Source organism: Lutzomyia longipalpis, chromosome 1, assembly GCF_024334085.1.
Source record: "Lutzomyia longipalpis isolate SR_M1_2022 chromosome 1, ASM2433408v1".
NCBI classification, from domain to species: Eukaryota; Metazoa; Arthropoda; class Insecta; order Diptera; family Psychodidae; genus Lutzomyia; species Lutzomyia longipalpis.
In genome coordinates, this window is record NC_074707.1 from 24,814,746 (window position 1) to 24,830,565 (window position 15,820).

Sequence of the window (15,820 nt, forward strand, 5' to 3'; positions counted from 1 at the left end):
ATGTTTTGAAGGCGGATTCCATCTAACTCAATAGATAGATTCTCAATATATTTTTTGTAAGATTGAGGCATTAACAGTCGTACGAGCCTTCTTGATATTTGACGAAAATCTCAAACTGAGTCCTTGATGTCCCCTGAGAAATTTCACCATATTTCATGACGTTCGGTAGATTTTTCATCTCTTTTCTTCTTTATTCCAGGTAGGGACTGGGTGAATGGATTCCTGAAGAGACACCCGGAACTCAGCTTGAGATTCACTTCAAACATCAAGAAGGCTCGTGCGACTGTTAATGCTGCAACCGTACAAGAATACATTGAGAATATGTCCATTGAGCTTGATGGTGTCCCCCCTGAAAATATATACAACTTCGACGAAACCAATCTTACCGATGACCCGGGTAAGTCGAAGATTATTTGCAAGAGGGGGACAAAATATGTGGAAAGGACAATTAATAACTCAAAAATGACCATATCTCTTATGATGTGTGGCACGGCATCCGGGGACCTCTTACCACCTTTTGTCGTATAAAAATCGGCACAGTTGTGGTCCTCGTGGTGCCAAGGGGGTCCGCCACACTGCCGATACGGCAACAGCCCCAGTGGATGGTTTGATGGAACTGTATTCCGAGAGTGGGTGGAGAGCATCCTTATTCCTGACTTAAGAAGAAAGGAAGGGAAGAAAATCATTTTGTGTGACAATCTGAGCACACACGTCACTCTGGAGGTCATCTCAATGCTGGAGAAGTGTGATGCCAAACTCATTTGCTTGCCCAGCAACAGCACACACGTCACGCAGCCACTGGACGTTGCGTTTTTTGGGCCTCTCAAGATTGCATGGAGGGAATTGCTGCTCAAATTCAAAGAGTCTGCTTCAAGTGGGAATTCCGGAATCATGCAGAAAAACCACTTCCCTGCATTGCTGAAAAGTTTGATGGAGAAGATATCTCCAAATTCTTCAGCAAATTTGCGCTCAGGGTTTAGGAAATGTGGTATCGTACCGGTGGATGCACGGCCTATTCTTCAGCGGCTTCGTCTTGACAATCCCATTGATGATGAGACTTCAAATGCAATTCATTCATCATTTCTGCAGAAGCTTGATGAGAAGCGGACTGAATGGGTGGGCATACCGAAGAAGGGGAAGAGAAAGAAGCTGAATATTGTCCCGGGGAAGAGTGTTTGTGAAGAAGATTTCGTTAAGGAGGAGAACCAGAAACCCCAGAAAATTAAGTCCCAACCGTCCACATCCGGAGAAGCTCCAAAGAGGAAGCCACCACAACCGTCCACATCCGGAAAAGCTCCAAAGAAGAAGCCAGTACAACCATCCACGGGGGAAGCTCCAAAGAGGAAGCCACTACAACCATCCACGGGAGAAGCTCCAACGAGCGAGGCACCACAACCATCCACGGGAGAAGCTCCAAAGAGCGAGGCACCACAACCGTCCACATCCGGAGAAGCTCAAAAGAGGAAGCCACCACAACCGTCCACATCCGGAGAAGCTCCAAAGAAGAAGCCAGTACAACCATCCACGGGGGAAGCTCCAAAGAAGAAGCCAGTACAACCATCCACGGGAGAAGCTCCAACGAGCGAGGCACCACAACCATCCACGGGAGAAGCTCCAAAGAGCGAGGCACCACAACCATCCACGGGAGAAGCTCCAAAGAGGAAGCCAGTACAACCATCCACGGGAGAAAGTTCAAAGAGGAAGCCACCACAACCATCCACGGGAGAAGCTCCAAAGAGGAAGCCACCACAACCATCCACGGGAGAAGCTCCAAAGAGCGAGGCACCACAACCGTCCACATCCGGAGAAGCTCCAAAGAGGAAGCCACCACAACCATCCACGGGAGAAGCTCCAAAGAGGAAGCAACCCTCTCGAAAACGAGGAAATGAAGAAGAAACAACGACTTCCAACAAGCGCTCAAAGGACAAATGCTGAAAATAGTCCTTTTTCATTCAATTTTTTGTTCATTTATTGTTAATGAATTTCTCAAGCAATTTCTTTTTTTTTTAATTTAAAATGAAATCTAATACTGTTCTGTATTTTTCGCATCTCTATTTCAAAACTATCATCTGGTGATAATTCTTTATAATATTGCGAAATAAACTTATTTTTAAAATCCTTTCTTTTTTAAATCTATCTAGAGAGCGAGGAATTTAAGTGATCAACTGCCGCCATAGAGCGAGGAATTTGAGTGTTCAACTACCGCCGAAGAGCGAGGAATTTTAGTGAATAGCAGCCGCCATAGAGCGAGGAAATTAAGTGAACAACTGCCGCCATAGAGCGAGGAATTTTAGTGAATAGCAGCCGCCATAGAGCGAGGAATTTAAGTGATCAACTACCGCCATAGAGCGAAGAATTTAAGTGAACAACTGCCGCCATAGAGCGAGGAATTTAAGTGAACAACAACCGCCAGAGAGCGAGGATCGAAGTGAATTTAATACAACTGCCGCCAGAGAGCGAGGATCGAAGTGAATTTTATACAACATCAGAACAACGCTACCACACCTAGGGCAGGAAGCCCCAGCTAGCCTAATAAGACCCCCGAAGAATGAAATAAGAGCACGAGGCTCATCCAAAAATCCTGTAACACCGTGAAACTCTGAAAATAAAAGTTGCAGAGATAGTTTGGACAGAATAAATCTTAAGTCTTTTTCCTAGCAGCACTTTCTTCTCAAATGTTTGCACCAGGACTTTCCACGGCAAAAACTCCCGCCGTAACAATATTAAGATGCATTTCAGGGTTAATACAATGCAAAATTTCGTATTATGGACAACCACATCGAGGTGGATGGCAAATTAGGTGAGATGTTAATTCTTGCAAAAGTTTTTTTTTTTTTTAACTTTTTCTGTGTTCTCAATGTGGAGTCCAAAAAGGGGTTTTTCTTCGGTTCTTTTTTATTTTAACCCACGAAATAATATTTCTTAAATTTTTGTAATGAAAAAAAAAAAAAAAGAAATTTAATTCCAAATGTTTGTTGAGTAAATCTCTATTGAAATGCACAAATGTCCACAAATTTTCTCATTTTACAAAAAAAAAGAAATGTTAAAAAAATGCCATCTTCAACATCTTCAACCATCAACTGTTGCACCATCATAAGAAAGAACTGCCCTAAGGTAATTTGCAGCACATACAGAGATGTTGAAAAACTTAAAATCATTGCTGAAAAAATTTAACACTTCCATCTGCAATTCAAAGAATGGTCAAACAACAATGAAGAAGCAGTAGATCGTCAAACTAACACCCAAGGAACTTAAAAAATACTTCTTTGTCAGATGTTAAAAATTACCATCTTCAACACACACCAATAATTGAGAAAGCAAAAAAGGGCATTACAAACTTTTGGAAAAATTGTAAAAATGCCTCGAAAATCACAAAAAATTGTATTTTTGAAAAAAATTCAACAGTGCCATCTGCAATTACCAAAACACCATGGTCATGCTAAATCACCTCTTATCTATCCATTCCACCCCCCTAGGACCCCAAAAAACCACAGTTGGACCATCTTTAACCGTGTTCTTTCATTTCTTTTACAACACTGGCCCTCAGGGTTACCACCTTCCATTAAACGTATTTAGTCTATTTTTATTAATTTTTAAAGTTCAATTCGCGAGAGATCTCTTTTCACTTGCACGACTTATTTCACAATGAGAAAAAACAATTTGCACTACTTCAGCACACACTTGATTTTAGAATAATAATTTTCACTTCAGAATTTCTTAAACAATCTGAATTTTCGTTCAGCGGATTTCTTCTTCTTCTTCTTCTTTTTAAAAACTTCAGGGCCGGACGTGTTCAGCGGATTTGAAAAAGGCGCCAAATGATTTTTTTTCGAAATGTGTGAACTGAAAAATTAACGGAATTCATTTTCCCTGACTGGGTGGAATTCTCCGGTGGATATTTCCGATGTTTCCATGAACTCCTTGGAAGATGTTACAAAGCTTGTATTTTTAAGGAATTCCCTGCGGAACATCGGGAAAGTCCTAAAGAGATTAAAATATGTCTCATGATCAGCTAATAAACATTTTATTCCAAATTATTGCAATTTCAGGCTTCAACTCAGGATGGGGGAACATGGGAATCTTCTGGGTGAAATTCTGCGGAGGTTGAATAGGAAAACTGATGGTATTCGTTATGGGGACAGTTGAGCTTTCCAGTGGTCGCAGGAAGGAAGTCTCTGCCGGGCAGAAGATACAGAAAAGTGTGTTCGTGCAAAATTTGTGGCCACTGGAGTTGTGGAGCAGCTAATCATTGAGGTACGGGAGAGAGTTGGTGGTGCACGTGAGAGGATAAAATTAGTGGGTGACGCGCGGGATGGCATGTTCGAGAAGAATTCCCGGAGAAAATGACTTGTAGATTTGTTTCTATATATAAACGAAATCAGCTCCCCCGAAGCTCCACAGTATTGCCGGTGTTCTCCACACACAAATGTGATTTACATTTGATTGCGCAATTTGCTCTCCATCGTGCCCGAGCTCGGCACACAGAAAGATAAAACATTCTCCACCAGAGCATTGCTTCGTGGACATCGTCTCGCCGCGGTTTGCCTCCGTGTAGAGAAACTTTTCCAACATTAATTGCCCAATTTTCCACATCACGTCCACCTTTCAGGGACAAACGACTCTATACTCTCGTGCCCCCAAGAGAGATATCTCTGACCGTGTCTGTGAAATACCCAATTACAGTGATACTCCAACAAAATAAAGTGCTCCGTATAGAGTGCCTAGACCAGGACACTTCCCTCCTGTTTCAGTGAAAATCTTCAGAGATTTGTTTTTCTTCCACTTGGTTGGATTTTGCAATCAACAAAAGACGAGTAGGAAGTGATTGACAGTGGCTTGTAAATCATCCAAGAGGGATTTTGCGTCGCAATTGTGGTTATTCGTTGTAAAAATGTAAGAAATACTTGATCAATTTGCTAAATCATCTGAAACAAATCAACAGAGCGTCCCGTGTTTGGCCGCCACACAATCAATAAAAAGAACCGCGATAAAATTCATCACAATCCTTATCAGGAGGACGTTGTATACGGTGGTGGTGGTCATGAAAGAATTGTTAATGTATGTGGTGGTAGAGGATCCGGTAGAGATAGTCTTCGCGATGTGCTCGCACCTGATTTTCCAAGAGTTTTTTGTTGTAAAGAATTATTGCGAAATAGGCAGATGTTAGAGTGAGATGGGGAATCTAATTATGACGTCATTTGGTGTGAAAAAGCAAATCATGCATTTTTGTTGCTTCAAAATGCTGATAAGATAAAAAAAAATTCAGCGTGATTTAAGTTTATCAGAGAATTTCGTCATTATTTTTCCCATTCCCACGATATTAGCCAGAATTTTCATTTTCCGTAATCAAAGGAGTTTACACGTTCATGTATATATGTCCATTTTATCTCATCTCTCGTGATTTTAACCCTTTAGGTCCGCGATCAATCTAGCAAAATGATTGAATTTAAAATATTTTTTATGAGTTCCTTTGAACTCTAATAATACATTCCAGTTTTTCGTTATTCCTGATCCTGTGAGTCCTGGGGATCTCCTTTAGTGGTCATAAAATAATCAGGGATTGTAAATAACATAGTTTTGTACTAATTTGGATTCAATATTAATTAAATAACTGAACAAAATGAAACATTTTCAAAATCGAGTCTTTAGGTCAGCGTAAGACCCAATGGATCTGAAAGGGTTAAAGTAAAACTTGTATTTTCTTGGGGGAAAAATTTATTAAAGAGTTTTAAAAAAATTTCCTGTGAGTAAGTAAATGAGTGAAAAAAAAAATAATTTCCTATCAGTAACATAAGTTTTTTTTATACTTAAAAGTCGTTTAATCCATTTAACCCTTTCGCGTCCACGTGAAACATTGAAACATGCGCTCTTTTTAACGCCTTCTTTGGACTCTTGCGTGAATTTGATGCATTTCTAACTTGGAAAAACAATTACATTCATAAAATTTGGAAAAATAAAATGTTTCATGTATGGGTTAACGTACCTATGACCCAAAGAATGCGAAAAGGGTGAAAGGGTTAAAGAAAATTGTCGAATGTCTTTTCGATTATTTACAATACAACTCTACCTACAAACAAATTCCAGGAGTTTAAGCAGAAAAAAATGTCTCAAGAGTGAAATATTGATTTTTATTCATGAGTCAGCAAGTCCGTTCGTCAATTGCTTTTTCTTACATACACAAATGGATTGTGGATGATAGTTTGCAAACAATTCTCCCCATCATTGACCACTCTTGGTCTGTGTGACGAATTGTCTTCTCCAAAAATTGCCTCACATATTCAACATTCAAAGTAAAGTATCAGTTTGGGAAGAAGCATTTGGGTGATAAGAAGAAAGCTGTTATCTCTCGCATACGCAAGAGAGTCATTGAGGCAATAGTCTCTGATAAACTTCCCCGAAAATATTACATGGCTTTTGGGTGCCCTCCCATGACTCTGTCTCTGGCACTATCAGTTATTTTCTTGATGACTTTATTTTATTCTCTGTGTCTTTTCTCCGGCAGAAATGGGTCTTTTAGCTGAAGGCAGCCCACTCAGCTGGGAGGAAACGAAGAAGTTGGCCGACCACGTGCGAAAGCATGGCATTGAGCAATTCATTCATCTCTACGCACGCCTGCGGGATCGCCAGGGGGATGTACTAAAGTGGGGTGATGAAATTGAGTATATTCTCGTGAAGTTTGACGATGAGAAGAAGACAGCAAGGGTATCTCTGCGTGCCAAGGAAATTCTGGCACTTCTCAATGAGAAGGAACAAGCCGATCCGGAGGGTGTAAAATCCCTCTGGCGACCCGAATATGGGGCCTACATGATTGAGGGTACACCTGGGAAGCCATATGGGGGTCTCTTGGCACATTTTAATGTTGTCGAAGCAAATATGCGCTACAGACGGATGGAATTGTCGAGTTTGGTACCTCCCGGTGAGACTGTTCTCTCAGTCACAAATTTTCCCAGGTAAGTGAGAAGTTAATTAAGTTTCTTTTGATATACTAGCAAAGAGGATGTTGAAAATATTCTTTTTTGTTGTTCCTCTTTAGGCTGGGTTGTGGTGTCTTCACATACCCAGAAGCTCACCCAACACCCGATGATGAGAACTCCGCAGCTAGATCACTGTATTTTCCTGATGAAGGAACCTACGATGGGCATCCGAGATTTAAATCACTAACACGAAATATCCGCATGAGACGCGGCGAGAAGGTGGCCATAAAGTTGAAGGTGTTCAAGGATGAGAATACAAAACTTCCCGTCGAGGGTAGCCCACCTGGGGAGCCGGATGTCGTTCTAATGGATGCCATGGGCTTCGGGATGGGCTGCTGTTGCCTCCAGTTGACTTTCCAGGCGTGCAATATCACCGAAGCTCGCACCTTGTACGACCAGCTAACCCCATTGTGCCCCATTATGTTGGCCCTGAGTGCTGCTTCACCCGTCTACCGGGGATTCCTCACAGAGTCCGATTGTCGGTGGAATGTGATTAGCGCCTCTGTGGATTGCCGGACAGCGGAGGAACGCGGTGAGAAGCCACTCAAAGAGGGACAATTTCGAATCTACAAATCTCGCTATGATTCCATCGATTCGTACCTGTCGCCAGCTGGTGAAAAGTGAGTATTCTCTCTAAATCTTCTCTGTAAGGAGTTAACTTTTCCCCACAAATTGCATTTTATTGACTCACAGAAGAACATTTGAGGGACTTTTTTTTTTAACTGTGGGTGAAAATATTTCAAAACTTCACACAAATATTCTAATGAATCACAAAATGAATGTATATTTATCATATTTTTAGCAAAAGAAATTGTTTGCTTCAGTGCCACAGTTAAAATGTTGTTTAGAGTGGATAAATAAGATAAAATGCGAAATATTCAGAGGAATGTGAGAATGGTTTAGATTATTTTGTGACTTTTAAAATTACATTCTCCTTCACACAGATACAATGACGTGCCTTTGGTTTACGACGAAGCGATCTACCAACGACTACGCGAGGGTGATATTGACCATTTGCTGGCCCAGCACATTGCTCATCTATTTATACGGGACACCGTGTCAATGTTCAGTGAGATGATCCATCAGAATGATGAGGAGGACACGAATCACTTTGAGAATATCCAATCGACAAATTGGCAGACGATGCGCTTTAAGCCCCCACCGCCGAATTCATCAATTGGTTGGCGCGTTGAATTTCGTCCTTGTGAGCTACAGTTGACGGAGTTTGAGAATGCAGCCATTGTGTGCTTCGTGGTGCTCCTCACGCGTGTCATTCTGTCCTACAAGCTGGACTTTCTCATTCCAATCAGTAAAGTCGATGAGAACATGCAGAAGGCACAGAAGCGCAATGCCTGTCGCGAGGAGACCTTCTGGTTCAAAAAGCACGTCACGGGGCAGATGAAGAATGGAGAGACCGTCGTGGAGAATGGTGTGACGGACATTGAGGATGAATATGAGCTGATGACAATCGATCAAATTATCAATGGGAAGGTTTGTTAGAGGAATTCTCTTTCTTTTTTGTTCGTCATTTTGTGAGAGATTGAATTTTGTTTTCCAGCCTGACTCATTCCCGGGACTCGTGCCACTAATCCACAGCTACTTGGGCTCAATGGATGTGGATGCAGATACTCACTGTACCATTCAGCAGTACTTAAAACTCATACAGAAACGAGCATCAGGTGAATTGCTCACAACAGCATCGTGGATCCGACAGCAGGTTATCAATCATCCGGATTATAAGTAAGTGAATGAGAATTAAATTAATGAAGTGTGAGGAGGATTAAAATGTTACGAGAGAGAGAGAGAAAAAACTCACACTTTGCATTTATTTACAGAAAAGATTCCGTTGTGAGCGAGAGGATAAATTATGATTTATTGAAGATGTGCAAAGAGATTCAGGACGATGAGAGGCAGTGTCCGGAATTGCTGGGACAGGGGAACAATTCGAAAACGAAAGATAACATTCCGCAAGCCATACAGAAGCACCTGACCATTGCAAATGCCTGTACTTAATGGCATAACTTATTTTATTTCAATGTACTTTAGCGGGGCTCAATAGTCTGACAAAGTATGCTAAATCTACCTTATATGAAAAAAAAATGTATTGATTTCATCATCATCCCTCCCCCCCTCACACACATGCTGGACGTTGAAAACACAAAAAAGAATTATGAGTCCAATGTTGCCTTTTTCCAGTAACTCCCCTCACCATTCACCGGTGAGGAAATTAAATTGTTTTTAATGTTTTATTTTAAAACAATTTAACGCACACTCACATAAACTTTTACATCCCGCGTGTAATTAATGTTGATGAAGAAGAAAAAAAACTTAAATTACCTGTTTCGTTTGGCGAATGGATTAAAAATAAATCTGTTGCAATTTTATGTGGCAAATTACAGCGAATGATTTTTTTTTGTATAAGAAAAGAATTTTTTTTAAAGAGAATGTGATACGGGTAATTGTTATTTTTTTATACACTCCTATCATTGTTTTTTTTTTTTGGTAGAAGAAGAAAATGCTTAATTTTAATGCATATTCTCTCGGTGTAATTCAATAAGTTTCTTTTTTGCATTTAAAGTGTAGTCCCACTGAAAAACCTCCATCATTCCTTTATTAAAAAAAAATATGATTCACAGCTAGAAGCGCAAAGAGATTTTATCGTGAGATTTTGTGGTTTTTCAGTGCAATTTTCCCAAAAAGAAAAAATATTTACAAATTAATACACCCACATTAATCAAATCTTTTTGTTGAGTTTTATTGCAAGAGTAGAATGCATGACGTAGATTTTGTTTTATTCGTTTTTTTCTTTAATTTTTAATTTGGAAAAAAGGGTTTTCTTGCAAGTCTTTGGAAAGGATTTGAAATCCACAAAGAAGGAGAAAAAAGTGTATGAAATGAAAAAAAATGTAATAATTTGTTAATAAACCCATTTTTATGAAAAAAAAAAATTGATTATTTTATAATTTATTTTCCTTAAAAATATTGAGAGTCGTACAAAATGTATATATAATATTGATTCACATGAGTTGCCTTAATACATAATTTAAATACTCATACAGAATATTGGGATATATTTAGGGGAACGTGGCCCAATTCGGACCTCTTACGGCCTTTTTTTCAATCCGCTGCTGTTACTTAAAACTGATAAAACTTTTAATGTAGAAAGTTATGGAAGTAAAAAGAGCATTAAATAAGCTTTAAAATGGTACCAAATTTAAGAATATCGCTTTATATTTTATGCTATTTTTTCTCATTCTGCATAGACCTTTGGAGGTCCGAATTGGGCCACGTTTCCCTATGTTTTATTTCATACTTAATGTATCAGCCTACAATTTGGCACAGTCAAGGTGTTTTAAACTAAATAATTTGTTTATAAATCACATTTTTTTAAAATTCTTTTACTCATTGTTTTAGGTATTTTTGTTAAGGTGGAATTTCACAAAAAGTTGGGATGAAAAATTATTTGGCACATTATTATAATTTTTTTTAGTCAAACTTATCAGAAATTAATGATAGTTAATGGGCTTTATTAACCCTTTAAGGACCGCATTTTATTTAGTGAGCGTTTTATGGAAAACAGTTTTTTGAGTAATTTTTGCCAAAGATTTCCAATTTAAAATCATTAATTTTATGTTCTTATTAGAGTTCTTGAGGATGCCTTTTTGTGGTCTTGAAATGTTAGGAACTATCGAGACATATCAATAAATACTAAAATCGAAACAAAATTTTTTCATAACATTTAAAGGACAATAGGAAAAGAGAAAAAAGATTTTTTTGACTCAAAAACTATTGTTTTGTGTAGTCCTAAGCATCCAATTCGTTCCAAGAAATAGAAAAAATCAGCGCTGCTAGAACCTAGCTTATATTGGTTAACTTATGTGTTTTCGTTCATCATTTCATTTTACTTTTACGTGAGAAATTCTTGGCTAATTACCTACATAATTATGTAATTAATTCAACAGGATTGAAGGATAGTAGAAGCACTTAAATATCTTTTAAATTAAATCCCTCTTCCAAGATATGTTCGCGAAAGCGACACAAGTCTATTAAAATGAAGACTGTATTTAAATAGGAGACTCACCAATTTTTGCAATATCGCACTTTTCACTAAATTCACTAGATTGGATTTTAATTATTGTTCGATATATTTAAGTTTTAATTAATTTTTCTTAATTCACTCGCGAGAGCTCTTTATCATTTTAACGATTGAATTCAACTGAATGAAAAAAACAATTTGCACTACTTCAGCACACACTTGATTTTAGAATAATAATTTTCACTTCAGAATTTCTTAAACAAAGACATTTTGCGTTTTTTTTTTCTCTCTAGAAATCATCTACCTCTGCTCACTACTTCAGTCTTTTCTTTTTTGTTACATCTGTCTTTTAAAATTTCATTTAATAAAAATTACAAGTTCCGTAAGAGTAAACTATCAATAAAATACTTTTTATTTAAAAAAAAGTTCTTCAGGTCAAAATAATTTGGAAAATGTATTTTTTCCTTTTGTTTTAAAAAATTTTCCTATAATTTGACAAATATTTTGGATAAAATATAATTTTTACTAGACACCTCAACTGTACCAGCCATTCTTACTCAAGAGGTATTCTACCTTTGATTCCTGTGTGAAAAAAAAAATTATCTACTTCTTTATCATTCTTCTCTTACATGCTATCACTGGAATCTCAATCATATGTATGGAGAGGAAAAATTCCTAATGATTATAAAATATTTTTATTATATTAGGTAGGTATTTTCTTTATATTTTTATATGAGGAGCTTTAAGCTCAACACTGGGATAGTATAGGTAGGTATATAATATATAAAAAGCCACAAAGGTTGTATAAAAGATATGTTGGTACAAAAAAAAAGTAATAAAAGTATTGCTGTTGTATATTTTATAGTTGCTTGTTGCATTATTAAACATAATGATCGTAAATCTTTACTTGACGCCCATAGCATGGTAGAAATCTTACAGGTCTCCACTTCTGCAATTAACATCCACAAGATTACTCTCTCACAAATTGGCGCACCACACTCTTTGTGACATCTGCGAGAGACATTCATGAACTAATACGTTTCACTTATATTCTGCGCTTTCTTCTTTTTTTTTGAGTAAATTTAAATCCTTAAACTTGAACCAATTTTTGTTGTTTGGAATTTCACACGATAACACAGCTCTTGAGACGATTAAATCACGTGTATGGCATAGAAAGTCACACAACACACCGTGATAAGGAGGAGACAGTTAGTGACCGTTTATGTGGTCAGAGATCAATTCTAGAATTTCTGATGTTATAATGCAGTTATTGACTGGAAAAATTCCTCCTTTGTTGTCAGTTCTGACGCAATTTCTACGTCCCAATTCATTAAGAAATTAATAATTCAATTTCTTCACCACCCCTCTTCATATTTTAGAAAAAGTGAAAATTTAATTCATTAACCAATTACTCGCGCTCCTTCCCGTAATTGACTTTTGCGCAAGAAATTTCATGTGAAACTGAGGCAATTTCTTAGACTGCCCTCAATAAGTCCATAAATCTCCCTCCCACAGTGATTCTTCATATCACAAGACATAGAAACATAAATAAAAAAAAAAAAATAAAACCTTGTAAAAAACCATGCATTGTGGAAGTCTTATTTATAAGAAAAAAAAATAGTTAGAGACCGAGAAAAATAAATCTGATTATTTTAGTGAAAGAAAAAGTCCACACGAGAAACCTGCGTTGCACAAATCCACAGAAAAGGGGTGAAAATTACTGCGGGAAAAGGTGTGATGATGATTATGCGTCTAATATGCATTCTTTGGCTTTCGTTCTCTCATGAATATTTTTATCAGGAGGCAGCGATTAATTGGACTAAGCCGTTCGGGCACACCATTCTGCGTAATGTAAAAGTAGCCATGAGAAAACTTATACTATACTGTATTGCTAGTCGTGGGCACAGCCGCTGTGTTGGGAATAGCCACCACACAGGCGCCAGCTCGGCTAAAGTTCAGGGGGGCCAATTGGGACCATTCATTGGTTTCCGGGTCATATTGCTCGACAGTCTGCAATAACAATTTAATTTTTTAGACTAATAATTCTGTGGGCAATTGCATCTCAAATTGCATTAAATACGGTAAACAACATTTAAATAAACAATTTTTTTTATCAATAAATAAAAACATTTTAAATAAAATCAAAATTAAAATAAATAATTTTCCACTCACCTTTAAGTATTGATTTCCATCGTAACCACCGACAGCGAGAATTCTCTCTCCCAGCAGGGCAACTCCAATGGAATCTCGCCCTACATTGAGGGACGCCAGGAGAGTCCATGTATCCGTACCCGGGTCGTAGCGCTCAACAGTCTCCGTTCGTGAGGCTGAGGGATTATTGGCGGAATTTTCGTGCCCTCCGAGGGCGTAAATGTAGAAATTGGCTGCAGTAACACCCACACCAGCGCGGCGTTTAACCATAGCCGCACGGAGACTCCATTTATTGGTGTGAGGATCATACCTCTCAACAGATCTGTGACACCCACTCCCATCGCGTCCACCGACAACGTATAAATGACCCCCGAGGACGGCTACTCCAGCTGTGGATCGCATTGTCGTCATTGGAGCTACACTGCTCCAGGTTCGTGTAGATGGATCCCATCGTTCAACGGTATTGAGGAAGCTCCATCCATCGTGACCACCGATCACATAGAGTGGTCCCCCGAGGACGGCAGCACAGAGTCCATGGCGATTGGTAATCATCGGTGGGAGACTGGAAGGAAGAAATTGATTAAATTGTATTTTGGAGAGCTTTTGATGGTGGAAAATCCCGCTGAGTACTCACTTGCTCCAGGTCATTGTTGTGAGATCGAGACTTTCCACGGTATTGAGTGTCTTTAGGCCATCGCGCCCACCTACAACAATCAATCGATTATCCATAACAGCCACGCCAAATTGGAGTCGCCTAGCTGTCATGTTCTTCACGAGACTCCACTTGTCGAGGCGTGGACAGTAGCTTTCGATACTTATTGATCCCTTGTGGGCATCCATTCCGCCCACAGCTAGAAGTTTTCCCATTGTTGACTTTCGCGGGCGAGCCCTCTGACTGGCAATTAGGGCACGTCGCTCCGGTAGAAGATGCCACTTCAGAGCCTCCATCACGAGCTCCTGGCATTTTGTGCTCTCACACAGAGCCTCCACGTGATCAGCAATAAACTGAAGAGTTAAAAAAAATCATTAGAATTTCTTTTCAATTTAAAGAACTAAAAGAAAGAAAAAGAATGCAGCACTTACAGCCGGTTGAAGTAGAGGAAGACGAATGAGAGCCAACAACTCTGGGATATCCTTTTCGCGTTCCTTTGGTTCATGCTGCAGCCACGCCAGGAGTGCATGGAAGACATCCTGTTCCGATGGCACATTGAGATTGTCACTGGCTAGTAATTTGTGCAGTTGCTCTGCACTGAGCTGGAAGAATTCTTGATTCCGGCACACCTGCATGAAGTGTTCACACGTGTAATCTGTGGCCACTTTGAGGAGGGTCTCGCAGCTCTGTTGCTCAGCAAAGAGTGCGAATCCCAAGCAATTGGATGGATGCAGCTGACGACCGAGGAATGTACAGCATGCATTCACCACAGCACCCAGCTGAAGGAGACTCGCGGTACTGAGGAGTGTCTCAACGGTATCCTCGCGAAGTTCAATGGTCCCTGTGTAGCAGTACTGAACAAGGAGCTGGAGAGCAGTTCCCGTAACTTCACCCAATGTTATCTCCCGTTCCTGCGTCTCCCTCAGTGAACCCGTAAACATGGCAGCAAAGTACGCGCTTGCGGCAGAGAGGACAAGGCGATGGGCTGGCACTCTGTGGGGCAACAAAGACACATTGTGAGATTTCCCAGATGCATTCCACGAGGTAATTGGTGGGATGATTGAAGGGGACAGATCGTATATGGAACAAAGGGCCTTTGTTCTGCAAGAAACGCGTGTGAACAAGAACAAAGAACTTCTTACCTCTTTCCATCAACACCAGCAATTAGCACCACATCGCAGAGTTTCTGGTTCTCCAGGTAGAACTGCATCCTCTTGAGTGTGCAATCTGCATGCTCGCGCGAACAAAAGTTCTCATCTTGGCTACTCGTGGATGCCAGACTAACAAGACTAAAATCTCGCGGTAAGATTGATTCATCAGCTGACACGGAGGTCTTTGTGGACTCCCTTCCGGGGCTTCCTCCGCTAAATGACATCTCCACTGTTGCACTGATACCTCTAGCGGCTCTTCCAGTCTCGTAATCTCCTTTGTCTGAACACTGAAAAATTATGGCTGTGCTATGTGGGAAAATTCTGCACACGGAGGCGGATCGCGGGCTGCGTGCTTCCTTTCACTGCGACGGCGGACACAGAACTAATTGGAAAACCATACGTTACAGCATACGCTCACACTCTGGTGCAATTGTAACAAAGCGATGTAAGATATTGCAAAAAACATCTTTTAACCATTGTGTAATTTATTTATAATTTTCCACATCGCGAATAAAAATCACAACAAAAACAATTTTGCGACAATGTGCGCCGAATTTACTGTCCGGCTGCCAGTTAAGATAGTGCGCCGAAAATTTTTTGGTGGCGGATAAAGAAATACTAAAAATTAATTTTCTCAATTTTTTTAAAAAATTTTTTCAGTATTTTTTGCAGAAAAATAAATGTTTTAATGAAAAAACTGATTTTTTTCTTGAAAATGTCGAGTACACAACTATATTCTATTCGAATTTACTTTGCACTGAAGCTCCACCCACAGATAAAATTAATTTTATTTCATTAAATGAAAGTAAATTGAAATGTAAATGAATAAAAAGAATCTTTGTTTCAAAGAAAAGCT

The 15,820-nt window shown here is 39.3% G+C and overlaps 3 protein-coding genes across 4 annotated transcripts; 2 read left to right on the forward strand and 1 right to left on the reverse strand.

Annotated features, from left to right (window-relative positions):
* Window positions 1-732: 732 nt before the first annotated feature.
* On the forward strand, window positions 733-1,935 carry LOC129795040 (PML-RARA-regulated adapter molecule 1-like). Its single transcript, XM_055836456.1, has one exon. It carries the CDS (start codon window positions 733-735, stop codon window positions 1,933-1,935), a length of 1,203 nt encoding a protein of 400 aa, XP_055692431.1.
* Window positions 1,936-4,130: 2,195 nt separating this feature from the next.
* LOC129797513 (glutamate--cysteine ligase) lies at window positions 4,131-9,717 on the forward strand. Of its 2 annotated transcripts, none has more exons than XM_055840171.1 (6): window positions 4,131-4,254; window positions 6,503-6,950; window positions 7,034-7,594; window positions 7,919-8,465; window positions 8,533-8,714; window positions 8,810-9,717. In XM_055840171.1, exons 2-6 carry the CDS (start codon window positions 6,505-6,507, stop codon window positions 8,985-8,987), a joined length of 1,914 nt encoding a protein of 637 aa, XP_055696146.1. In that variant the 5' UTR covers window positions 4,131-4,254; window positions 6,503-6,504; the 3' UTR covers window positions 8,988-9,717. The 2 variants fall into 2 exon arrangements, with proteins under 2 accessions (XP_055696146.1, XP_055696145.1); XM_055840170.1 differs by having other exon boundaries at window positions 4,166-4,893.
* Window positions 9,718-10,391: 674 nt separating this feature from the next.
* LOC129797516 (kelch-like protein 5) lies at window positions 10,392-15,549 on the reverse strand. The gene is made up of 6 exons (XM_055840174.1): window positions 14,956-15,549; window positions 14,245-14,806; window positions 13,796-14,166; window positions 13,183-13,723; window positions 12,895-13,020; window positions 10,392-11,959 (listed from the first exon to the last, which is right to left on the reverse strand). The coding sequence occupies exons 1-6, from the start codon at window positions 15,186-15,188 to the stop codon at window positions 11,891-11,893; spliced, it is 1,902 nt and encodes a 633-aa protein (XP_055696149.1). The 5' UTR covers window positions 15,189-15,549; the 3' UTR covers window positions 10,392-11,890.
* Between the last annotated feature and the right edge of the window lie 271 nt (window positions 15,550-15,820).